We start from the raw sequence: 25,293 nt of genomic DNA, 5'->3' as shown, positions 1-25,293 counted from the left end.
TTTCCCCATCTATTTGCCATGAAATGATGGGACTGGAAGCCATGATCTTAGTTTTTTGAGCGTTGAGTTTTAAGCCAGCTTTTTCATTCTCCTCTTTCAATCCTCATCAAGAAGCTCTTTAGTTCCTCTTCACTTTCTGCCATTATATTGATATCATCTGCATATCTGAGGTTGTTGATATTTCTGCTGGAAGTCTTGATTCCAGCTTGTGTTTCATTTAGCCCGGCATTTCTCATGATGTACTCTGAATAGAAGTTAAATAAGCAGGGTGACAATATACAGCTTTGACCTACTCCTTTTCCTATTTGGAACCAGTCTGTTGTTCCATGTCCAGTTCTAACTGTTGCTTCCTGACCTGCATACAGATTTCTCAGGAGGCAGGGAAGGTGATCTGGTATTCCTATCTCTTTCAGAATTTCCCACAGTTTGCTGTGATTCACACAGTCAAAGGCTTTAGCATAGTCAATGAATCAGAAGTAGATGTTTTTCTGTAATTCCCTTGCTTTTTCTATGATCCAACAGATGTCGGCAATTTGATCTCTGGTTCCTCTGCCTTTTCCAAATCCAGCTTGTATATCTGGAAGTTCTCAGTTTACATACCGTTGAAGCCTAGCTTGAAGGATTTTGAGCATTACCTTGCTAGCATGTGAAGTGAGCTCAATTGTAAGATAGTTTGAACATTCATCGGCATTGCCTTTCTTTGGGATTGGGTAGGATGAAAAGTGACCTTTTCCGGTCCTGTGGCCACTGCTGAGTTTTCCAAATTTGCTGACATATTGAGTGCAGCATCATCTTTCAGGATTTAAGATCACTCAGCTGGAATTCCATCACCTCTACTAGCTTTGTTCATAGTAATGCTTCCTAAGGCCCACTTGAATTCACACTGCAGGATACCTGGCTCTAAGTGAGTGACCACACCATCATGGTTATCTGAGTCATTAACACCTTTTTTGTACAGTTCTTCTGTGTATTCTTGCCACCTCTTTTTAATCTCTTCTGCTTCTTTTAGGTCCTTGCTATTTCTGTCCTTAATATATATATATGTATATATATATTGCATATATGTGTGTGTGTGTGTATATATACACACACCTATATACACACATACATGATCTACCTGCCGTGATCATATTGAGGTTGATTTTAGCTCAGTAATGCTCTTGGGAAGATAAGATGGTCCGTACACCCTCTTGTGCCTGGAATTGAGGAAGGTATTACAGAAACATTAAAAAAAACTAAAAGCACCGAATTTAATGTAGAAGGTCTGGGTTTGAATCCCAGTTCCATCACCTAGTCACCTACTCTGCATTGGGCAGCTAATTTTATATCTCTAGACCTCAGTTTCTTCCTTCTATAGAATGGGGATGGTAATACATAACTTGCCAAGACTAATTGCTAATAGGCATGAAATAAAGCAGAAGGTGCTCAGTCAGCGTTAGCTGGCTCTCAGGCTGCCTGTTGCCTGGCCAGGAGGATGCTACAAGGGTCCTCTCTGTTTCAGACGCTTGTAACTAAAACATAACAGGGCACTGTCGGGGCCACGACATGTGGCTCTGTGGTTTGTGCTGTTTTTAACATGCTCAAAGAAAGGTACATGTCCTTCTAAAAACAAAGCCCCAAGGCAAATTCCATGTTTCCTCAGCCTCACTGAAGTTTATGTAATTGTTTCTTTTGGAGATCTAGCAGAAAGTTTAATATTAAAGCAGCTTGGTTTGGTTTAAAGTTCACCTTTAATACTTGTTCATTTCTGTTTTGTTTCCAAGGGAATATACCTGGGTCATGGGCAATAGTAATTTAAGGTGGACATGGGATCTACTTTTATTACAGAATATTCTCTTCTGCCTTGAATAAGGGAGAGGAAGCTCTCAGACCAGTGTATACTAACCAGGAATAAATGGGATATTCAATCCTATTTTATCCTTACCATCCTTTTCAGCTTCTTTGGAAAAGAGTTAAGAAGGAGAAGAAATATTTAGAACCAGCAGTTTGAAAATAGTGTCCTGCAAAGAACAGAACTGAATGGTTCCCTGAAATAGTCAGTGTCTTTATCAGGAGGCATTTTACTGCAACTGCTCCTTAGTCATCTCTGCCCTGTTCAAGTGGGCGGAGGACGTCATTGAGTGCGTTTTGAGGTCAGCCAGAGTTGTCCAATGGGCTTCCCGGGTGGCGCAGCAGATAAAGAATCCCCCTGCAATTCAGGAGGCACAGGTTCGATCCCTGGGTGGAGAAGATCCCCTGGAGGAAGGCATGGCAACCCACTGCAGTACTCTTGCCTGGGGAATCCCGTAGACAGAGGAGCCTGGCGGGCTGCAGTCCATGGGGTCGCAAAGAGCCAGACACGACTAGCAACTGAGCACGCACAGAGAGTTGTCCACCTCCAGGGGCGGGGGAGGAAAGAAAGGCTGGGGAGTCCACGTTTGCCCTTTGTTTAGAACTTCTAAGGAGGAAGAGAGGAAGGGGGCATAGATAAATTCACATACACTGGCTTATCTAACCCAGTAAGCTTGTGAGATGAGTGCCAACCCCCTTTCACATATGGGCAAACAAAAGCTGAGAGGAAAGCACATGCAGAGCCAGGATTCAAACTGAGGTCTGTTGCCAAAGTCTGTGTACGGTGGAAACACACTGGAGGAGATTAATATTCTGTGAATTCCCGGATGAGATTAGATGAGGTTCTAAGGAATTTCTGATGCCCACTTCCTAAACTCTCTATACATGGTTAAATTACTCTCATACTGACCCTTGACCTTGGGGAGCAATGTATCTTGAACCCCCCACATTTTTTAAATGTTCCCGTAGAGGGCACAGCAGCCCCAGAGAGGTGGATGCTGGGCTGTCACCTGAGCTGAGGGAAGCGAGCCCCCACACACCAGTTTACAGCCGTGAAACTCAAGTCCGAGCCTCAGCAAAATTACAAGTTGCCATATGCTGTGAGTTCTCCTGATGCATGTGAGTAATTAGAATATACTTTAAAGCTATGAATCTAGGAATTTAAACATATGGCATTTAAATGAACAAAATGCTTTTCCTGAATTTCACTCTGGGCCACTGAGGATGATGCAGAAGTCAGACACCTGTCCATTCCAAGGAGAGTCTCACACCAGCCTTCCTGCAAGGGGTCTCACCCACAGAGGGGAGAAGATCAGACTCAGGCACCATCAGTTCATTCGTACATTCCTCCAGACAACAAATATTTACCCAGTGCCTCCTCTGTGCCTGGCTCATTGGGAAAACTTCAGTGTCTAAGACCAGCGTGGCCCCTGCCCTCCTAGAGCTTAACTGTCTGGTGAAGTGATTGGCTGGAAACAAACCATCACACTAGTAACATAATTGCAATGAAAATAAATGCTGTGATGGGAAAAAGTAGGACTTACATTGTTTATGGAGGAACTCAGGAAGGCCTCCCTAAAGGAGGAATACTCAGACTAAGATGTGAAGTACTGGTATTAGCCAGGCAAATAGGGAGGGCAAAGTTTCCCAGAAAGAAGAAACAGCGTGTCCAGGGACCTCGAGGCCAGAGGCTACTTAATGAGTCCAAGGAACATAGAACAGACTAGTAGGACTAGGATTCAGTGAGCACGGGGAGAGCAGCAGGAAACAAGACCTAGACTCCTAGACCGGAGTGGGCGCGAAGGGCCCCCCAGTTAGCGCGCTCATTCACCTTGGCTCCACAGTGAAGGGAGCCCAGCAAAACGCCTGTGTGTGGCAGACAGCTTGGCCGAGGACGCGAGAGGTCGGGGAGGGTGATGGTGACGAGGGTGTGGGTGATGCCGTGGGGTCCCAGTGGTGGAGCAGAAGCACTCTGAAGGGTGTTGGGGCTGAAGATGACACCCAGGGTTCCGCCAGCACTGACAGGGCGGTGCGTGGAAGAGCCGCAGAGAAGGGCTCCACCGGACCGTTAGATGGGAGGTCCTCGTGACGATGACCCTGACAAATGATCATCGCTAGCCCTAGTATTGATCCAGGACCAGTAACAGCACTACCAGCCCCAGTATCTTGAGGCAGGCCTTGTCCCACATAAGCCCTGTGCATAAACTGCCTCACACAACAATCCCAAGAGCCTCTGCAGTGAGAACTCGTCCCTACTGAAGCATAAAGTCCAAGGCCCCGCCGGCTGGGCCGGGATGGTTCACGTCCACTGGCCAGGACTTCCGCCCCTTGGGCGGTGGCTCGGTGGGCACTGCTGACCTTCGCTTCTCTGAATTTCCTGCATTGATTCTGAGTTCCTCTTGCTCCCAAGTCTCCCATCCCTCTCTCTGCAGTCAATCCTTTCTGTTATTTCGCAGTCATTCTCCTGTTTTTCAGAGTAGCACATGCTTTAAGAAAACCAGATTCTACTAAGAGGAGTCTGTCCCCTGTGGCCATGCTTCCCAGGAGCAGACTGAAGTATTGCACATGTCACTGCTTCAAACCCTTCACAGCCCTCCTTTTGCTTGTGGAGAAGACAAACTCCACATTGGTCTGTGAGCCAGGCTGCCTGCCAGTCTCTTCTAGTCCTGTTTTCCTTACTTCCCAGATCTGACCTCTAGTTTTCCAATCAAGCTTTTCCTGTATCATGGCATTTGCACTTTTTCTCGCTACATGGACTGCTTTTCCCCTAGACTGCTTTTCCGCGAGACTTTGGCATGCTTACCTCCTTCTCATCCTTTGGGACTCAACTAAGATACCCTCCCCAACTAGAATGCACCGCTTCCCTTGTATCCTCAATGTTCCTGTTTATCACAGCACCCAGTTTATTTGTTTGGTTGCACTCACCAAAGCCACAACTGTTTCTGTTGACTGGTTCACTGTCAGGCTTCGTGCGGCAGGAATGTCAGTCCGTGAGGGCTGGGCCCAGGTCTCTGATCCCACTGTCTCCCGGAGCCTGGCCCTGTCCCAGAGGCAGGGTGGGCGCTCACTGTGAACGCTGGTTAAATGTGGAAGGGCCCCTACGATGCATCTCAGTGCAGCTGTGCCTCCTGTTCCCAGACTTTCTGGATATTCTACAATCTGTTTATTACACTTTTTTTTTTCCAGTTAATTCTGTTTCCCAAATTTCTAGACCCTGTAGATCAGTCCTTCTAGGAACCCTGTTAATGAGGGTGTCATTCCCCCCTTTTATAAATGAGATGGAGAAAATGACGCTGCATGGTCTCTGGTGCAGTGGGACTCAAGAGGCCTGCAGGGCCCTCCCGCTGCGTTTGCCTCACGTGACCCTGTGTGCCGCAGCCCCACACGCTGCCAGAGCCCTGCTGGGACTGAGCCGTGGCTTTGTGATGCATACTTTTAGGAGTTTTTGCTTTTACTGGCATTTTAGTTTTGGACCTACAGAAAGGTTTACAGAGCAGTATGATGTACACTCATATAACCTTTGCCTTGATTCAGAAGCTGTTAATGTTTTGCCATATTTGGCTTATCTACTGATCCATCCACATACTTCTTTTGCTGAACCAGTTAAGAGTAAGTTGCGCTATCATAATCCTTCATGCTTAAATACTTCAGCTTAAGAATATTCTCCTACATACCATTATTCATTATGCCACTGATTTTATCCTTGATAGAATGTTATCTAATATGTGCCAGTAATATCCTTGACGGGTGTTTAGTTTTGCTTTGGGTCGGGATTCAGGCAAACATCACACATTGTACTTGGTTGTTATGTGCTTCGGCCTCCTGTCATGTAACGCAGCTGCCAGCCTTTATTTGTCTCTCGTGATGGGACATTTTTGAAGAGTCCAGGTCAGTTATTTCATAGAACACTGCACAATTAGGGTTGTCTAGTTATTCTCGCATGATCAGCAAGAACACAGAAGAGATGAGGGTGTTCACCCCTTCAAAAGGCAGTAACATCAGTTTGGTCTCATTGATGTTAAGTTGGACCATTTGGTCAAGGCGTGTCTATGAGATTTCTCTATTGTTCTCTTCCCAGATGGTAAAACTTTGAGACTCAGTATCCTGTTCAGCCTTTCATTTGCTGAACTACTTAACTGATTTAGTAGATTGAAAAATGGTCCCTTTCTAGTCATGTATTCCTTCTACATTTAACTGGCCTTCCGGTAAAAATGACCTTTCCCTTCTCCCTGCACTCATTCTTATTTACTATGGATTTGGGACATTTTAAAATTCAGTGTGTTATAGTCCCATTTTGGGGGCCATTATTTACCATCATATTGTTCAAAATGTGGCCAACAAGACCTCTTACATGTCCCCATTAGTTTCTAAGCATTCCCTTACTTTCTTGTAAAAAGAGTTCCAGGTTCACCTTGTAACTTCCTTGCCATGATCCTAAAATCAGCCTTTTTGCCAAGAGCTCTGGTATCGTTTAGTGGGGAGGGGGAAATAGTATTTAGAAACCAAGATCTAGGTGCTAAGTACGCTGATTGCTACTGGGACAGCCATCAGTTATTATTGCTTCTAGGCCCTTTCTGACAAGAGCTAGTAAATTATGTGATTAAAAAAAAAATACAAGTTCATACTGATACCTGTTTCCACTTTCATAGAATTCTTCCTCTTCCTGTTCCTTAACTCAATCTTTTCTCCCACACTGAGAACGCTTACTTTATTCTCAACAACACGAGTAATATTTATCCATTTGGTCTATCCTGCAATACATACAAAATGGATTCTTTTAAATAGAATTACAATGAACCAAAATCACAACAAACTTACCATGTAAATTTTAATATTTCTTTGCAATTCTTTTCCAAGAATAGTTTTGATTATATCCATTTGAAATAGTTTCATTATTTAATATAGGTTCATTGTCTAAATCAACAAAGGAAAAAGAACTAAAAGCGAGGCTTTTTTTTTTTTAAATACTAAAACCTGAGGTCCAGAGAGAACCAGAACAAAGGACCTTTCAGAAATGGGCCTTTGACTTGTAGCCTAGTCACTCATCAACAAATCTTTGCCTAGACCCTACCTACCAAAATTCCACCTTCCCCAGTCATAGAGGAATACAAAGTCGTCCAGAATAGTGCCATTGACTTTTCCTCTCTTGCAGAGCACTTGCGGAGCTCAGTGATTGACCGGAAAGACTTAATAATCAAAAGAATCAAGCCCAAGCCCCAGCAGGGGGACGACATCTCGGTGGTGGACGTGGAGAAGCAGATCGAGGCCTTCCGCAGCCGCCTGGTCCACATGCTGGGGGAGCCGCTCGTCCCGCAGCTGCAGGACAAGGTGCACCTCCTCAAGCTCCTGCTCTTCTTTGCCGCAGACCTGAACCCCGACTCGGAGGCCTCCCCGTAGGCCCGGAGCAGCCCAAGGCCGCCCGAGGCCCTCAACACCAAGAATACCTCCTGAACTCCACCTCCAGCTGCTTGGAGGTCCCAGAAGCATAGAAAGTAGTTTAAAATCTAACAGGACCAAACCTACCTTATTTATCTGTAGGCTGTGAGAACTTTCTAACTCTTCAGTAAACATCTTTTTTTTAACAACCCTGTCCTAGCCTCTTCTCAGATATGACTTAAATACATACGGTGTATATATTTTTTAATAAATTATTTATGTATACCTTTTTTGAAACAGGTAGTACTGTATGCACTATATGTTTAACATTTCCATTCAGGATGTGAAAAAAAGAATCCATGTGCTCAACAAATTCTAGACGTCAATGTTACGTCATTCAAGGTACTGAGAACCTGTTTCGAAAGATGTTTGTCTCCCTAATGGAAAACAAACATCCCATATTGGACCTGTGATATTGCCTATGAATTTGTGGCCAGTCTATTAAGACCTAATGTAATGAAGGGGGATAGAAACAAAAAAGTATTGAGTGTGCTGCAAAAAAATTGATGTTAAAAGGATACAATAAAAAGGCAATGGTGTTTCAAAATATCTTTCAAAATATCAAGTTTATCATGCTTAGGTTTCATGACTGAGTAGGCAGAATGGAATAACTTAATGAAAAAAAACTTCCATCTACATTTGAGAAAGTAGTAAGGATTTTTATTGTCAAAACAAGTAAGAGATACAAGCGTAACAGAAGACACAAATAAATTAATTCTGATCATTTGAGACTCCAGGGTGCCTCTGGGGGAAGGTCAGCTCGGCTCCTTGAGTAGACACAATAACATCCAAAGCAAAAGACAGCAGGAATGGGAGACAGCATTCAAGACAGTGGTTGTACATGTACACGGTGAAGAGAAATGAAAAAGTGGCTTCCCCAGTTCCTTTCCTCAGTGAGGTACATGTTTACAAAGGTATGAGGCTCATTTGAGGGGAAAATGATTGCATACAGAAATTTTTTAATTCTTCTACCTCCCAGGAAAAAAATTTTCAAGCCCTAGCCTGAACAAGAAAATCAAAATAGAGTGACACTAGTTTCATATGAACCTCAAGACTATATCCAAACCCCAGTTGCCACCTCTTTTTTTAAAGTTTAACATCCATTTATCTATAGCAAGCCAGTAGACTGAATTTTCTCCTTAGGAAGTTTTCAACCAAATGGAAGTTAAATTAATCTCACTGTAAAGTGCAACAAAGGATATGTTAAGACTAGTGTTTGTTCTGTGACACGCAGAAGAGAAGCACCCCTCCCACAGCACGGGCCCCAGAGGTCCCAGAGGAAGGGCTGGCTGCGGGACTCAGGGGCCCGTGAGGTCCCCCAGAACTCGAGGAGGCTGCTGCCAGCACAAACGGGGGGTCCCTGCCGGGCTGGCTCCTAGCTGCACCCACGTCTCCAGCAGGTCTAGGGTTCCCTAACAGCAGACCGGAGCACCCAGCGCCAGCACGGCCGCGAGGGCCGAAGCCGCCTGCACTAGTCCGCGGACGTCCCTACGCCGTGTTCTGTCCATGCGCACCTGGACAGTGCTGAAGGAATCCTGAAGCCTTGGTTCTGGAACATCGAAGACAGTCACCTAGTAAGCGGTGGCCCAAGTTCTAGGGATCCTCATACATCACTGCTCAAGTTTAGTCTAAAGCTAGAGCAATACAAAAATGGCTTTTCCACACAAGGACAAGCTTTGCACTAATGTTTCGCAAAAACCAATTATGTCTCCACCTAGCCTCAGTTTGATTTTCACAAAGACAAAACTTTTCCTATGTCAGAGCCACGGTAAAGGGAGCTGGGCTCGACACCCTCGTTGCAGCGTCCCCGGGACAGAAAGCTCTAGAAGCCAGTGGGTGTGAGAACATTCAGGTCGCGGGGCTTGAGGCTGTGGGCCCGTGGCAGCTGTCTCGTCCCTTCCATCACTGGGATGTCCATCTTGGGCGGCTTGGACGCTGCTGGCTCCTCCCCGCTTCGGGCAGCTTGTGCGCGCATCACTTCCATTGGAGAAGGCTTCTGAGCTCCTCGGTAGGCCTGGATGGCAAAGCCTCCTGCAGAGGCAAACCACAGGGCAGGCGATCTCAAGGTCTGCCAGCAGCCCCCAGCACACGTGGTCAAACGCCCACCACGCTGCCTTCCTTAGTGAAGAGGGTGCCTTACCTGACTCAGACTTCTGGAGCGGTCTTGGTCCAAAGAGGCTCCATTTATCGGTCGAGCTTCTGTCTTTATCCCCGCTTCCAGAATCCATGGTGCTAAGACTGGGGCCAGGTAAGGCTGTGGAAGGACCAGAAGTGAACCAGCCTCTGGAAGAGAAAGGATAAGACGCCAGGTAACGCATCCTTTTGCTACAACTCTAGAAGTGGTCCCTGCTGAGGCCAGGGGCCACCAGCTCCCCCTCCTGGCTCGGACGCCACGGGCTGAGCTCCCGGTGTGGAGGGGACACTAGCCCTTCTTAGCCCCGGCTGCTGGGGTCCGGGGAGGGGCTCACCTGGTCTTCTGCTTAGGAGAGGCCTGGGGACTGCTGCTCGGGGTGGACTGCGTGGAGGCTGGCTGCCTCTCCTCTCTTGCTGTCTCTCCACTCTGGAGCTTTAGTTTCTGCTCACATGGGTTAAGGAGAGAGACTTTGTAAAAATCAGAGCAAATACAAAACAGCTAAGTTAGGGTGTAAACAACCTGGTTCACACTAACTTCAGGAAAAGGAAACGTTAACAGATGCAATCATCTGGATGACAGGACAGATATCCTTCAGGCTCTGCCATGCTAGATAAAAGTCCATCTTTTAAAAATACATCTCAAGCATCTCTGTACTAACTTCACACCAGAGCTTCTGACTTCCGCACATTTACAGCCAGTAAGTGGAGGAGCCAGCAGCCCCACAGCGGGCCCCCCTCAGCTCCCCTCCCTGCTCTCCTACGCCCAGCCTCAGCACGCCACTCTCCAGCTCAACGCCCCCTGTGCAACCTCGCCCTCCCGCACCCAGTCACCCCAGTGCTCTGGGTGCAGTAAACGGGCGCCTAACAACAGACCAGCAGTTTCCCGGGGGAGACAAGCCCCTGGGGCAAGGCTTCCACACGTCTCCAAGCCCCCTGGCCAGTACGCCAACGCCCAGGCTAGGCTTCAAGTGCCCATGTGTGAATCCTCTCCATCCTCAGCACATGAGGCCATGTGAGCCGGCATCTCAGCCATCCTCATGTTCTACTCCTATGGCCAAGATGCAGATGATGTGCCAGACTCAGTTCCACGATGTGCAACTGAATTCAGACTGACACTTGCCCTGGAGAGTTCTCAGTGTCAGAGGCTGACAGCGCTCCTCTCCAGAAGCATCTGTCTTGTCAGAGCTGCAGCTGGACACCAAGCCAACCCTGACTCCTGGACAGCACGGTTTTAAGTGGAGTGTGCAAAAGTCATCTGGATGCTCATTACAAAATGCAACCATTGTCTACATCGTCTTCCATCTCTGCCACAGGCCACTAACTCTACATCATTCCTCCTTCTATATATTGTGTATCATGCCTCCGAGTAAGCCCCTGCAGGAGCCAGATTCTCAGAAGATCTTGGAATATGAGAAAGAATCCACAGGGAATAGGGTATCCAGAGATTTGAGTTCAGATACTGTGGATGTTTAAATACATAACCCCAGACCCCTGTTTCTTCATTTACAAAACACGGGTAATAGTGTCTATGTCAGAGGATTAAGAAGATGAAGTGAATATGAGTACTTGATAAATCTTAAAAGCAGCATTAATTATAAAGTGATAGTCCCTGAAAGAAAATCATTTTATTTATACAATTATTTGGTCATTATTAACCTTACTGAAGGGGCTTCCCAGTGATAAAGAATCTGCCCGCCAATGCAGGAGACGTGGGTTCAATCCCTGGCTCTGGAGAAGAAAATGACAACCCAGTCAACAGTATTCTTGGGAAATACTGGGAAATTCTCCTGGGAAATCCCATGGACAGAGGAGCCTGGTGGGCTACAGTCCATGGGGTCATAAAGAGTCAGACATGACTTAGTGACTAAACAAAAGCCTTACTGACAATTCATTTGTTCCAGTTTTAAAAATGAAAGAGCAAAAACATCCCAATTCTACACTTTTTTAATTTTTAAAAATTAAATTAGAACCTGAGACTCCTCCCCAGCCTCTTCTGAGGCTGCCCAACTCTTTCTCACCCTCGGTCGCTCACTAGTACCCAGAACGACCCACGTTGGCTCTGTTCATCATGTGTTCACACGGATGAGCCCAGAATCTCATCTGACCCTCCAACCCAAGTTTTATAGACAGATAAGCAGAAACGATGAGGTTAAGAGCCCTGGACCTTTCAGCTAAAGTGCGACCACTTTCCAGGGGTACTACACCACTCTAAATTCCTCATTCAAGTCTCTCCCCACCACTCTCCTCAACCCCCAACTAGCTGAGCTGGTAACTTGTGAACCTCAGCCAGGCTCAGCCATTAATGATGAGGGTTTGGTGTGTGTTCCGTCCTAGGAAACAAGCTTACGTGGAGTGCTTCTGCCACTCGAAGGTACTTGGTCTCCTCAGTGGTGAGGCCCTTGTGAGGGGTGTAGCCAGCATCTCGCAGCCCTGCCTGTTGCTCAAAACGCTGAATGCTCTCCTGGGTCTGTTCTGGGGACAGAGGAGATATAGTCACGGCCACCCCCTCTCCCATCGCGACCTGGGGGAGATCAGCAGATATCCACTGTTCTCCCCGATGCAAGAGCTCACACTGGCCGTCTGAGAGGGGATCCCCCCAGACAGGCGTCGTAGCAGCAACTCTGAATCTCCCACAAAGCCTCTCTGAGCAGAAGGAAGCCTCCCTGACACCAGCTAAAGAGCAGGTTACTCCTAAAGAGACAGCCGGATGACCTCCAGGAGACACTCCTTACCGTCCTCTTATCTGTACCCCAGGACATTTCCTGTGTATTAATATTTAGAAATGCAACACGGAAAAGGCAGCTGACATGCAGAAACAGGGCAAGCTCTCCAATACAAAGCTTTCTCGGACAGACTCACCACCCTCCCTAAGACCTTTGCCCAGAGAGAAACCAGGCCACATTTAGGCCAGATGGCACCAGGGTAGCAATTAGAGCCAAACCAGAGAGAACGTGCCTTGAACTAGCCAAGGTCTACTGATGCAGTGGTTCCCACGTCCGTGTGTGCAACTGCCCCCCACAGTGCCGGGCACAGCATCTGATGACCTCATCACCAATGTCAGCAGTACCTTGGACGACAGTGGAATTTTTGCTTAATCTGTACAATCTACATAATACACCCCTCATGGATGAGAATGTGGCAGCTGTGGACCAAAAATCCAGATGCCACAGGTCCTTTATGACTTAGTTCTTCCCCTTCGAAGGGACTAGTTTATTTCCATCAGAAATAGAAGCAAAGGAAAACATACACACACACTAATGTATAAAGATGTTTTCCAGTCTTGCCAGGCAGTCACCTCATAATTTTAAAAGCAGGAAAGGACTTCTTAAGGAATACAATACACTAATTTAAATGCAGCTTGTTTAAAAAAAAATTTAAGACTATAGCAACATCAAAAGTTCATGGCAGTATTAACTGGAAAAAATAAAATGGTTTATTATACCTGCAATTATATAAAAATATGCTTACAGGTGGACATAACTAAGCCAAATATAAGTATCTGAGTTATAATAATATATATGATGATGTTTTATGCTGTTGGAAAGCTGTGTTTTCAATAAAGAAGTTCTACTGCACAGAAGAACAATGACTAAGCTTCTTAACACTGCCAGGACACATTCTCAGGGTTGCAAAATACAAGCAGTAGCTGCTGATTCAAACGGTGCATTTCTGTGTGAATAAGAAAAAAGTCCAGGTAAGAGTTTGGACTTTTGGTTCCTGAGTGAGTTCTTCAGGAATTGCCCAAGGCTAACTGACGCCCTCCCAGAGCACATAAACAAGGGCTTCTGACTTCCACGGTGCCCTGCCCTGGCAGAGGCGGCTGCTGACAAGCAGAACTCTGTATACTTCCCACAGCAGCTAGAAGGACCCTCCAGAACCACTGAGTTTAGATGACTTGTTAGGATTTTTTTAATTCAGGCTATCTTGTTTCTAGTCTTATCAGGACCATAAATCACAAAGTCTTAAGACTAAAGACTGGGGCCTCAAGGTCCAGGAAAAAGGAACAACTCTGAGCCATTTCATTTTAAAATGTTACGTGCAGGGCAGGTGGGCGATGCCTCAGTGGGTCTCCTTCTCTAGCCCAGCCTGAGACAGCAGCAGCAGCCGCCGCCCCGGGCCACCAAGCACTGTGCTGTCCAATCCTGCCGCCTACCGCCGGCCAGACCCCCCACCTCGTGGAGGGGGAAGAGCCGCCACACTTAAGACAACTTGCCCGAGGCCACGCTGACGCACAGGGGAAACAAGGCTGGAGCGAAGAGCGGCGGGAGATGCCCCTGAACGAGGGGCGACGCTGAGCGCTGGGTAAACCTCCCGCCTAAAGGGAGCTTCAGCACTGGTACCGCCTGAGCAGCCAGGCGGACCCGGCGGGGCTGGTGAGGACAGGCTGCGGTGGGCGGCTGCAGGAACCCCGATCTCCCCCGCCCCCCTCGACTCTCTTCCCAGGGCGCAGAGGCTTACTTGTGATCAAAGAGCTCATGATGACCTGGGTAGCTTTGGCCTTCACCACAGGGGCCTTCTCACTGTCGCTGGCCGATGGCGGGGCCGGGGCTCGCGCGGAGACGCAGGGCTCTCCCTCCTCCACCTGCTCAAGACGGGGAGGGGGCGCGTGAGCCGCACACGCGGTCAGCCTCAGCCCCTCCTTCGGGGGGGTCAGATCCATGAGGACATAGGGGAAAGGGGCTATCGTCCCCACCCGGTTAGATACATGGGATGCACAGCGACAACACGTGACGTGAGGCAAAGAGCCTGTATTTATGTATTTATAGATGTGGGAGAGCCAGAATTTGCCGCTCTGGGCTTTACTGTCGTCCCAGACTGTGTCCAATACACTGTATTACCATGGCCCTAAGGATGCAGAAGAAACACCTGTTACTAACACCTGTTGACTGTGTTCCAAGCACCATGCCTGCTTTGGCTTAATTAATCACTGCATTTACTAAGTAGTTCTGAAACTTTGCCAAGGACCAGAAGCCACTGGAGGGCTTGTTAAACAGACTGTTGGGCCCCACCCAGAGGGGATTCAGTAGGTCTGGGTTGTGGCTCAAGAATTTTATTTCCAACAAATCCCCAAGGGATGCCGATGCTGCAGGTGCCTGAGGCCACCCTTTCTGGACCACGGCTCTAAAGGCCCAATACCGGTTTGTTAAGACAAACTGGAAAGTCTACACAGCCCGGCATCTTTAACGTGAGGGCTGGAGCGCGCTGCCCTCCTTCATCTCAGCACTGGACCCGGTGGGCAGGGCTGACTGGAAGCAAAGAAGTGGGTTTCCTCTTTGTTCTCTGCTCCTCCAAAGGAACTGAGAAGAAAGATGGTCAGAAAGGAGGGGAGTAGAAGGAAGCACTGAAATGTTGTATCCCTGTTACAAAACGGGATTTAAACTTCTCAGCTACGATCTAACAACTCAAGTAAAACCTAAACCTCTGCTTCCTCACTTGGAGGACAGCTGAGGGTGGGGATGCGGATGCCTAGGGTGTGGAGAGTTAGGACCAGTGGAAGCATGCACGCAGTCGGGCTGGGCTCCCGGTGGACAGCGGCTGTTCCAAACGTCAGCTGTCCCAGCTGGGGCGCAGTCAAAGACTGGACGCACATTCTTTGCCTCGTGAAGCAAGTAGGAGCCTTCACAGATGAAGAGGGTGGTGGGCCACCTTCCAAGCCCTAAGCTCCATCAGGAGCCGCCCTGATTTTCTGCTCCAGTCCCGTGAGTCTGCTGCTTTGGCGTCACAGGCAGGCTGCCAGGGCCCTTTTCTCCTGAAACTGCCAGCATGTTTTACACAGAGCGTCTCCACCTCAACAACTGACTGGGTCAGATTTTGCTGGATGACTAATGTAGGGAATGTGCCCTGGAGCTGCAGGGGGCTCCTTCATGGTGACAGCAACAGGCACCCCATCCTGAGAGCCTGACGGGGCGGGCGGGGCACCCTCAAAGAAAGGAAGACTCAGATCCGGCTCTGCCGAGAGAGGGGGGCTGGGAGCCGCAGTCGCAGCATCGGCTCCACAGCAAAGACGGGACGAGCCTCCCCGCTGTCTCTTCTCTAACCCCCACAGCAGCGCCGTGGCAACTCTCATCTCTCAGTGTTTACTGAGACGCTGGCTCGGGGCTGAGGCCAGGCTCGCGGCGGGGGCACAGGCTGTTAGGGGCTCACCCCCGGGGCTGCTTCCGCGGGGGCTTCACCTGCCCTCAGGACCCGAGCGGTCACGGACTCCTCGGTGCAGCGCGACTGTAGGTGCGGGTGAGGATCCACCTGAACTGGGCAGGCCTCGCTAATTCAGGCAGTGGGGCCGCCTTTCTGGCATCTTGGTTGTTGGGAAGTTAGAGGTGAGAGTCAGGAAGCAGAGGCCCCAGTAACACACCTGCAGCCAGCATGGAAGAACCATGAGCCCAGCTGCACAAAGGGCTCTGAGCGCAGATCGGCGCGGGGAGGGGCATGTGCCTGCAGCAGAGGGCCGACGGAGACGGGAGGACAGCAGGAGGAGCGCAGCTCGTGTTCAGGAAAGAGCCAATTTTTAATCGCTCAATGAGCAGCCTTTTGCCACGCCCTCCACTAGATCCTGCAGATGGCGTACAAATCAGACACGGCCCTGCCCCCTGGATGCTAGCAGCGGGCGACAGTGACACAGCAGGGACGGGGACGGGGACCCAAAGTACACTGGGGACCTGAAACGGAGGGGTGACAGTTTAACTGGGAGGACAGAGGAAGATCACAGAAGGGACTGAGCTAAGACTTAAAGGATGCCGCCTGTCAGGTGGATGGAACAGGACAGGGTGGGGACTGGGACTGCTCCAGGCAATCGGAGCAGTGACAAGCAAAGACTCAGGGGCATCAAATACCCTATTAAGTACAAGAAATCTTAGGGAAGTGGCAAGGTTGGATCACGCGTGTGGGGGGTGTGGTGTTCAGAGGACCGGGATCATGCAAAGCCAGACTAAGACTAAGGAGCTTGGACTTAATACTGTGGCGATGGCAGGGCAGGTAATGGGAGAAGACACGGCCATTCTAGTTTTGAATGATACAGGAAAAGAGGCCCACCAACCCCACAGAGAACATTACCGTGTACAGAGAGGAGTGGCTGCCCCTTTCGCTGGGTGCCGGGAGCCACCGACAGCTCCAGGAGCAGAGGAAGGGGAAGGAAGGGGTTGGGCCTGCCAGGGCACTCAGCAGGGTCAGATACCTTGGCAAGGTGCTGATACTTGCGCTCTGGAATCACTGGCTTCCAGGGGATGCTGCCCATGTCCGATGGAGGAGGAGTCATGGGCGTAGGGTCCTCGAGGGCATCATCATAGCTGAATGCCCGGCGGTACATCCCGATGGGCAGGGACATCTTGCCTAGAGGCCCACTAGGCTCAAGAGCTAAGAACAGAGACACCAGTCAGGATGGGTTCAGCAGCTGAACATACTGGTAGCTTTAAATTAACTCGTTTGTAGGCAGGAAGGCTCTGAAACACCTCTTCTGGGACAAAGCAATAGCAGCTGGTTCTGGAAGAGATAACCTGGGCAAGAGAAGGACACCAGACAAAGCCCTTCCTCTCGGCCTGCCGCTGTGGATTCTCCACTTCAACCACACAGCGGCCCTAACCCATCTTTATGGACTAGGAAACAAACAACTTAATTTACCTGAGCCAGGTCACATAACTTCAAAGTGCACTAAGGAATCAAAACCCAAACCCACCTGATTTCAGAGCTCATATTCTTGAGGCCACAGAAGCTGCCCCGTGGCAATCCCAAGCACCTCAACTCAGGTGAAACTGAGGATATGAAATCTGAGGAATCCCCTGGCAGTCCAGTGGTTAGGACTCGGCGCTTTCACTGCTGAGGCCCCGGGTTCAATTCAGGGTCAGGGAACTAAGATTCCACAAGCCTCATGGCCCACCCCTGCCCCTAAAAAATCATTAAGTTTTGTTCCCATGTTATATTATGGATGAGTAAATGAAGGCTTAGAGGTGGCAAATCCTGTCTTTCCTACCTCACCTCAGAAAACAAGAGCAATATGACATGCTGGACTCACTGGATGTCCAGCAGCATCCAAAACAGTTTCAAATATTCTTTATGACTCAAAAGAGCAGAGGCAATTTCCATCCAGAAACTACTGACACTCGTTCTCACAAAGCACTGCCGGCTGACCCTGCTATTCCTGTCCACTGGAACGCCCCACCGTGACTGCCCACCTCAGGAGTTCAGCTCTGCCAGACCAGGGAGCAAAGTTCACTGCTTGCGGATCCTTTCAAACCAGGACTAATGCCTGAGCCTGCCTTCAAGCTGACATTCTCCTTTTGCTATAATTACACAATCACTCTCTCCAAGATGTCAACCAGTGTGGCAGTTAAGTCCCAAACCAGCAAAGACATTCTACGTAAACAGAGCGGGACCAGCAGTTACCCTTATTATTATGATTTACAACAATTACCAACAAATCCACAGAAAGAAAGTAGTTGCCTGCGGCTGGGTGGAGAGAGGAGCCACAGCAGGGATTAAGGCATGACTACTAAAGGGACAAGGCTTCCTTTTGGGAGGAAGATATTCTGGAATTAAGACAGTGGTGATGGTTGCACAACTTTGTCACTACACTAAAAATCGCTACTGACCTGTTCACTTTAAAATGGCTGAATTGTATGGTATGTGGATTATCTCAATCAAAACAAACACATAAGCAAATAACAATTACCAAGTACCCTTCCTTGTCAAGCACTTACACCCCTCATCTTTTCTAATCCTCATTAAGCAGATATTCTTCCCCTTTTCCAGCTTGGGAAACTGAGGCACAGATCTTAAACTAAACAACACCCCACTAGCAAGTGTGAGGTGAAATCAGCCAGCACTCACACCCTCCATGTAACCCTCCACGCTCCCCACCCTACAAGCAGTAACCTGGTGCAGCAACCCGGGGGCCCAGAGGCCCACAGAGAGTTTACAGTCATCACAACCACAATGAAAGACAAACGGAAGCACAAGCTGATGGAAGTCTGAGACTCAAGATGGATCTGTATCGAAAGACAGAGGGGAGACTCCTATCCCTCCACTTAATTTGGGAGCAATTTCACGAACATCTTAAAGACATCCCAATAGCCTTCCTAAAAATAATAAAGTCAGGTAGTATTTATGAGGAAATATATTCCCTAGTGGTTCAGCTGGAAAATAATCCGTCTGCAAGGCGGGAGACCTGGGTTGGATCCCTGTGTTGGGAATATCCTCTGGAATAGGGAACGGCTACCCGCCCCAGTATTCTGGCCTGGAGAATTCCATGCACTGTCGCAGAGTTGGACACGACTGAGCTACTTTCACACATATTCCCATAAATAGAAAACAAAAATGTTTCTGGGCAGTAAGTGACTATTCAGTATTAACTTTTGACTCTCATTTATTTTATGTTTGATCTTCACAGTAACCCTGAGAGGCACTACCACCTATACTGAGAATCAAAAATTGACTCAGGGATTTCCCGGGTGGTTCAGTGGTGAAGAACCCATCATCCAGTGTGGGGGACACGGGTTCGATCCCCAGCCAGGAACTAAGGTCCCACACGTGACGGGGCAACTAAGCCTGTGCGCCATAACTAGAGAGCCCGGGCCGCAACTGCTGAGCCAGCGTGCTCTGGAGCCCGTGCATGGCACAAGGCAGGCCTGCAGGGGCCGCAATGGGAGAAAGAAGCCCGCACACCACAAAGACCCCGTGCGGCCAGAATGATGAGAAACATATTTTTAAATTTTTTTTTTTAAAGTTGAGTGATTCAGATTTTAAAAATCACTAACCCTTCCCACTAAAACAGTCCAAAGAAGGATCAATGACTTCACTAACCCAGAAATTACCACCCTGTAAAGAACCCAGGACTCACTAAATGTTGCAGTGAGTATTCTCATAACTAAGTTCAAGTTGCCTTGAAATCAGTCTTTTTTGCTTTGACTTTCATTCCTCCCAACCTCCTACCTCCTCCTCACAAAAAAAAGCGGTGAGTTTAGTCATTTTGGTACAAGAACTACTCTGAATTTTGATTTGATACATAGGAAAGTGACAAATTTGTCATACCCTTAAGTGCAATAAGGGTGCTCTTTCAAGTTAGATTTTGGGTTCACACCCTGGGTGGGTTAATAAGATAATAAGGTAAGATTTAATGTGATAATAAGATAATAGTAATCATTTAATAGAATTATATTAATAAGATAATAGATTGGCATCATTTAAATATTAAGTCTAAATAGCAGAGAGTAACTATTAACATATGGTTCAGAAAAAGTGGTTTCTGTCTAGTTTAAAACCTTAAAGGGTAAAACATAACTTTACCAAAAAGAACTAAGTTTACCAGGCACTTCTGGTTGTCTTGAAGCCATTGAGAGACTGGGATCCAGGTGTTTTTCCTACACAGATTTTGAGCCGAGTCCCCGCCACCTAATAAAAATAACAAAGGGTATTTTCTCACAGCGAACACCAAAGACTAGCTCCAACGCTGTTCTTTCAACGGGCACAGTTTCATGGCTTCACCACGTGAAAGAGCCAACGAGTGAAAAACATGCCAAGGGAGGAGACAAGGAAAATGTCAGAGGACTCAGCGTGCCGTCACTGATCTTAACACCCACGACAGGACACAGACACTCGGCACAGTGAAAAGGTCCCCTTACCAGAGAGAGGATGTGACGATTAGGCCGACATACAGGTATCAGTGAGGAACATTGTCCAGCTGCTGCAAATTAGCAAAACTGCTCAGGAAGAGTCCATCCATTCCAGAGGTTCTGAGAACAACAAACAACCAGCGTTGGCACAGCCCTGCAGAGTCTGCCATACATCTCCCTGTATTTCATGTTTTTGCCAGAACAACCTAGAAAGAGATACTATACTCATTACAGTTTTCAGTTAAGTTAGGGCTCAGGGTCAAAATAACCTGACCCGCAGCAAGGGGCTAGGCTTGTTGATCAAGTCAAAAAATTCATTCCTTGTTGCTAGTACTGATACTCAGACAACCCTTATCTTGTGTTTTAACCCTTGCGGCAATCCTGCAAAGTAGGCATTGTTTACTCCCACTTTAGAAGAAAGAAACTAAAAAGGAGAAGTGACTTGTCCAAGGTCACAGATAAGCGGCCCATCTGTAAGGCAGATTTCAGCCCCATTTTACCGAGGAGTTCAAACAAAGCTCTGAGGAAGCCGTTATTTGCTTTTCAACTTGCTATACTGCCCCCTTCTATCCTGATGAAGCTCAGAGGGCAAACTCGTAGTAAAGAGCATCGCAGAAGCCAAAGTTCGTCAACCCCGGAGTCCAGGGAGCGTTCCGACAAGGACACCTCCCCTTTCGCTTCCCGGGGCCGGCCCTTCCCCCTCCCCCGCAGAGCTCTGACTTCTCCTTTACTAGAGAAGACAACGCCACTAGGACGTGAACGGCCTGCGCTGACTCAACCGCCTCTTCCACCCAGCGAGGCTAAGAAAGATTACGGAAATTAGGGGCAGGGGCTGGCTAAAGATGAAGGTTCCCCGGGGCAAGGCAAGTAGGAGGCTGGGGAGCTGAAGGCGAGGATGGGTGGTCCAGGACTAGGCCGGCCTAATAGAGGCGAAGCCCGGTGCCGCACCGGGCTGCGGGGCCGTCATCCCTGAGAAACGCCGCGGTGGGAGGACCCCGAGAAGGCGGAGCGAAAGCTGCACGGTGCGGACAGCCAAGCTCTGAACCTGAGTAAGCCAGCCTGAGTGAGGGCACCACGAGGCCCCAGGTCCGGGCCTGGCCGGGGATGGGGGGCCAGGCCCCTCCTAAACAGCGGAGCCCGAGCCCCCGGAGGGCCAGGCCCGGCTCCTCTAGTTACCTTTCCGTCCGCCGCCGCGGAGCTGCCTGCGGCCCGAGCTCCGGGACTAAAGAGGCTCCAAAGACCCACGTCTCTCGAAAGGTTGTTGTGCAGTCCGGATCCAAGCCATGGTGTGAGCGGCGCTGTGCCTGAAGCGACACAGAACGTCCCAGACGCCAACCTGGGAGGGAGAACAGGATACCAGCGGCCGGCAGCCTCCCTGATAAACTCTCCCGAGGCTGCGTCACTTCACGCGAGACCTGGCAGGATGAAGGCGGGGCTCGGAGCATACTGGGAGTTGTAGTCCACGATCCGGCAAGTCCCAGGACATTACGGGCACTGAGGGTCTTGGGGCCAGAGTTTCGTGTGTCGAACCCGCCAGCTCCCAGAAGAAAAGCGCCCCTTGACCAGCATTCTATGCCTGGGCCTGTGACAGGCTGAGGGCAGATTGAGATAGCACGGTAAACTGAGACTTTCAAACCTTTTTCATCTAGGGAAGATGAGGTTCAGAGAGATGTGAAGGCACTTTGACTAAGAAGAGGTGAAGTGAGCAGGGACCCTCTTCCAGGAACTGCTGGGTTCATATTAGTAGCAGGGTTCACACTTGTAAGCAGGACCAAAACGGAAGCAAGCAGCACCTGCCTCCTCTAGATGGTGGTGGTGGTGTTCAGTCGCTAAGTTGTGTCCAACTCTTTGGGACAGCATAGACTACAGCCAGTGAAGATCCTGTCTTTTGCTATTTGCTCAAATTCATGTCCATTGAGCTGGTGATGTTATCTAATCATCTCACCCTCTGCAACCCCTCTTTTTGCCTTCAGTCACTGCCAGCATCAGGGTCTATTCCAACGAGTTACGTCTTCCCATCAGGTAGCCAAAGTATTGGAGCTTCAGCATCAGTCCTTCCAGTAAATATTCAGGGTCGATTTCCTCTAGGATTGACTAGTTTGATCCTGCAGTCCAAGAGACTCTCAAGAGTCTTCTCCAGCACCACAGTTCGAAAGGACCAGTTCTTCCTTGCTCAGCCTTCTTTATGGCCCAACTCTCTCATCCACACATGTCTACTGGAAAAATGATAACTTTGACTCTTTTGATCTTTGTTGGCAAAGTGATGTCTCTGCTTTTTAAAAATACTGTATGGTTTCCATACAGTACCAATAAAGAAGGTTCAGCATCGTAAGTGTTCACCAGCCTTTTCTTCTATGAAACGCCTATTTACTGTTTGGTTTATTTTTCTCTTACGGTGTTTATGTTTTACTTACTGATGTATATATACTTTAGATACTTATCTTTTAGATCATAAATAACTTATCCTACCGTGTGATATCTCTCTCGTTATTTTTAGGGTATCTTGCAAAGGGCATTAACTCTTAATTTTAATGTAGTCAAATATATCAACCTTTTTCTTTATGGTCTTCTTAATTTATGCCTCTGATGTGCTAGCAATAATTGAATTTGTGATATTCTGTGCCCTTCTGATACTTGCATTCATTCCTATGGGTATATTATTTCTCCTGATTGAAAGGGACAGATAAAGGGACAAAGTAGGTGATTAAACTGTTAACCTCACTAGAGGACCGTAAGTAAAGAAAGTGTGGAAGACCCCTGTAAGTGAACGATCACTGAATAAAGCAGGCTTGCTTAGCAACACCACCGTCCAACAGCAGCATGAGACATGCCCCCAAGAATGAAACAGGGGCGGCAGGAGGCCCATCCTGCCCAGGGAGCTCGGGAAGTTAACGACCCCTAGGACGTGCCCTCTGGATACATAAAAACATTGTTGGAAAGAGGACATTTCCAAATGAAAGGCCCTCACTGCACTGAGGCCTGAAATAACTGTTCCATGGTGCCATGACAGTCCTGGCTTGACCAAGTAGGGACAAGAAGACCCCCTGCCCAGCCTGGCGGAGGAGCTGATGAGACAGCTGAGAACGAGGAAGAAGGCGGTCTTTCCCTCCTCCTCACTTTTCCTTTCCGGGCCTGGCACCCTCTCGCCTGCCCACAGCCCTTCCAAGCATCCTGTTCTAATGAATCACTTCTGATCCATCACTTTGCCTCTCACTGAACTCTTCCTGCACTGAGACACAAAGGACCAGAGCTCCCGGGAGCCCCTGAGCGCCACCTAGAGGTTACAGAGCGACACGTGCCCGCTAAGTCCCTTCAGTCACGTCCAGCTCTCTGCAGCCCTGTAGGCTGCAGCCCACCAGGCTCCTCTGTCCACAGGGTTCTCCCGAGAACACTGGACTGGGCTGCCACGCCCTCCTCCAGGGGATCTTCCTGACCCAGGGACTGAACCCATGTCTCTTATGACTCCTGCACTGGCAGGCAGGTTCTTTACCACTAGTGCCACCGGGGAAGCCCTTCATAATTATATACCTTTCTTCATTTTAATTATCTTTCATACCACAGCTAATACTCCAGTGCAAGGACTTCTGAAGGGTGATTTTAAAAATTGATCCCTTATTGGGGATTACAATTTATTTCTTGAAATTGCTAACTTCCAGACACATGGGGTGATATTGTACTTTAGAAAATACATTTTTAGTGCTACTGAAGCAAACACAGAAAATACATTTTTAAATCATAAAAAAGAGGCAACCTTTAATTACTTTGTCAAGGAGAACTCATGCATTTTATAATCCCACAGATCAAATATAATAAATCTTGATCTTACTTGCAATTTAAGGAAAAATATTCATTCATCTTTGAGATTCGCACTTTCTGCTGCCTTGTTTCAGGATTAAAGTTGGCTACCTGTGGTCCGGGATTTTGAAATGCCAAGCATCTTAACTGCCCCTATCTATGGCCATGAAACAAATAAAATGAATTAGTATGAAGAACCTGATAGTTTTATCTGTTTTACATTGCATCAAGACGAAGTTTCTGTAACTTTTACCGTAACAGCATGACAGTTCAGCTCTTTTACCTAGAGAAATAAACAGTTCAATCTAATTAAGTTTCAAAAGATGATGTAAAATTTTTCAAATGAGGTCATTCTTTCTGAATAAACAAATACTTAGTGTAAAACTACATGTAATAAAAGACAAAACACAATCAAGGTGGAACAGAAAAATTTCCTTTAAACCTGCAAAACACCCCTTGGCTTTTCTAATCTTCTGAAAGTCTAACTTTGCATTTTATAGTAAATAAGGACAAGGGAATTAAAGCCATTCCCCCATAGGCAATGTCTCAAAACACAGTGAGAACACATTACACACAGCCCTCCCTTCCCACGCTCTAGTACAGGGGCCCCTACATCTGGGATGTAAAGCCTGATGATCTGCAGCGGAGCTGATATAATAATAACTGAAATAAAGTGCACAGTAAAGGTAATGAGCTCGAATCACCCTGTAACCATCCCCTCCCCTCGCCCCGCTCCCCCTCCTCCCCTGCCCCAGGAAAAATTGTCCCCAGTGCCAGAAAGGTTGGGACCACTGCTCTAGAGCATGTGTCCAAACTCACTGCCCTGGGAGTCAGAATATGGCCACCGGAAGGATCCCCTCTCAGTCAAAGCCAGACTGCAAGAAGAAAAATCTTGCTCCAATGACTTTCTAGGATGTTAGTGGAAAATTTCAAATATCTGTTTGGGAGTATTTATAATTCAAAGTTGGGGCTTCTCTGGTAGCTCAGCAGGAAAAGAATCTGCCTGCAATGCAGGCAACATGGGTTCGATCCCCAGGTGGGGAAGATCCCCTGGAGAAGGGAATGGTAACCCACTGCCGTATTCTTGCCTGGGAAGTCCCATGGACAGAGGAGCCTGGCGGGCTGCAGTCCATGGGGTCGCTAAGAATCAGACACGACTCACCGACTAAACAACAACAACAAATTGGAAAGACAAGTAATAAAGATACTTCAGTCAATCCTGATAACTAATTTGACCATGCAGCACACATATCAGGAGGGAAAGCAATGCTCTTTCAAAGGTTGTTAGAAGAAAGTAATCCGAGTTGCCCCAAAACACTCAGGCTAACACATATATGAAATATGACATTTCTAAACCAAAGGGAATCTTTCAATGTATTAATTTCAGTGAAACAAATTACCAACAGAAACTTGGGTTTTCTCTGCAGTTTTTTTAGCTTAAAAATAGTTTAGTAGTCCAAAACAATATAGGTATGTTTGTTTAAAATTTCATTTTGGT

At 47.9% G+C, this 25,293-nt stretch overlaps 2 protein-coding genes across 9 annotated transcripts in view; one reads left to right on the top strand and one right to left on the bottom strand.

Annotated features, from left to right (window-relative positions):
* SIMC1 (SUMO interacting motifs containing 1) overlaps positions 1–7,815 on the top strand; it is a 69,369-nt gene extending 61,554 nt beyond the window's left edge. For both annotated transcript variants that reach the window (XM_043470660.1, XM_043470659.1), the window contains one exon: positions 6,983–7,815. In XM_043470660.1, coding sequence (XP_043326595.1) covers positions 6,983–7,227 — 245 coding nt within the window. In that variant the 3' untranslated portion in view covers positions 7,228–7,815. The remainder of the gene's footprint in view (positions 1–6,982) is intronic.
* Positions 7,816–7,904: 89 nt separating this feature from the next.
* On the bottom strand, positions 7,905–21,388 carry KIAA1191 (KIAA1191 ortholog). 7 transcript variants are annotated; one of them, XM_043470662.1, is made up of 9 exons: positions 21,177–21,388; positions 20,010–20,206; positions 19,694–19,779; positions 16,571–16,749; positions 13,858–13,984; positions 11,747–11,871; positions 9,735–9,841; positions 9,407–9,549; positions 7,905–9,297 (listed from the first exon to the last, which is right to left on the bottom strand). In XM_043470662.1, the coding sequence occupies exons 3-9, from the start codon at positions 19,719–19,721 to the stop codon at positions 9,089–9,091; spliced, it is 918 nt and encodes a 305-aa protein (XP_043326597.1). In that variant the 5' UTR covers positions 19,722–19,779; positions 20,010–20,206; positions 21,177–21,388; the 3' UTR covers positions 7,905–9,088. The 7 variants fall into 7 exon arrangements, with proteins under 7 accessions (XP_043326597.1, XP_043326599.1, XP_043326600.1 ...); XM_043470664.1 differs by having other exon boundaries at positions 13,858–13,981; positions 21,177–21,381; XM_043470665.1 differs by having other exon boundaries at positions 19,675–19,779; positions 20,010–20,120; positions 21,177–21,381.
* Between the last annotated feature and the right edge of the window lie 3,905 nt (positions 21,389–25,293).

This window comes from Cervus canadensis, chromosome 6 (genome assembly GCF_019320065.1).
Source record: "Cervus canadensis isolate Bull #8, Minnesota chromosome 6, ASM1932006v1, whole genome shotgun sequence".
Taxonomy (NCBI): domain Eukaryota; kingdom Metazoa; phylum Chordata; class Mammalia; order Artiodactyla; family Cervidae; genus Cervus; species Cervus canadensis.
This window is presented reverse-complemented; position numbering and strand designations above follow the sequence as displayed.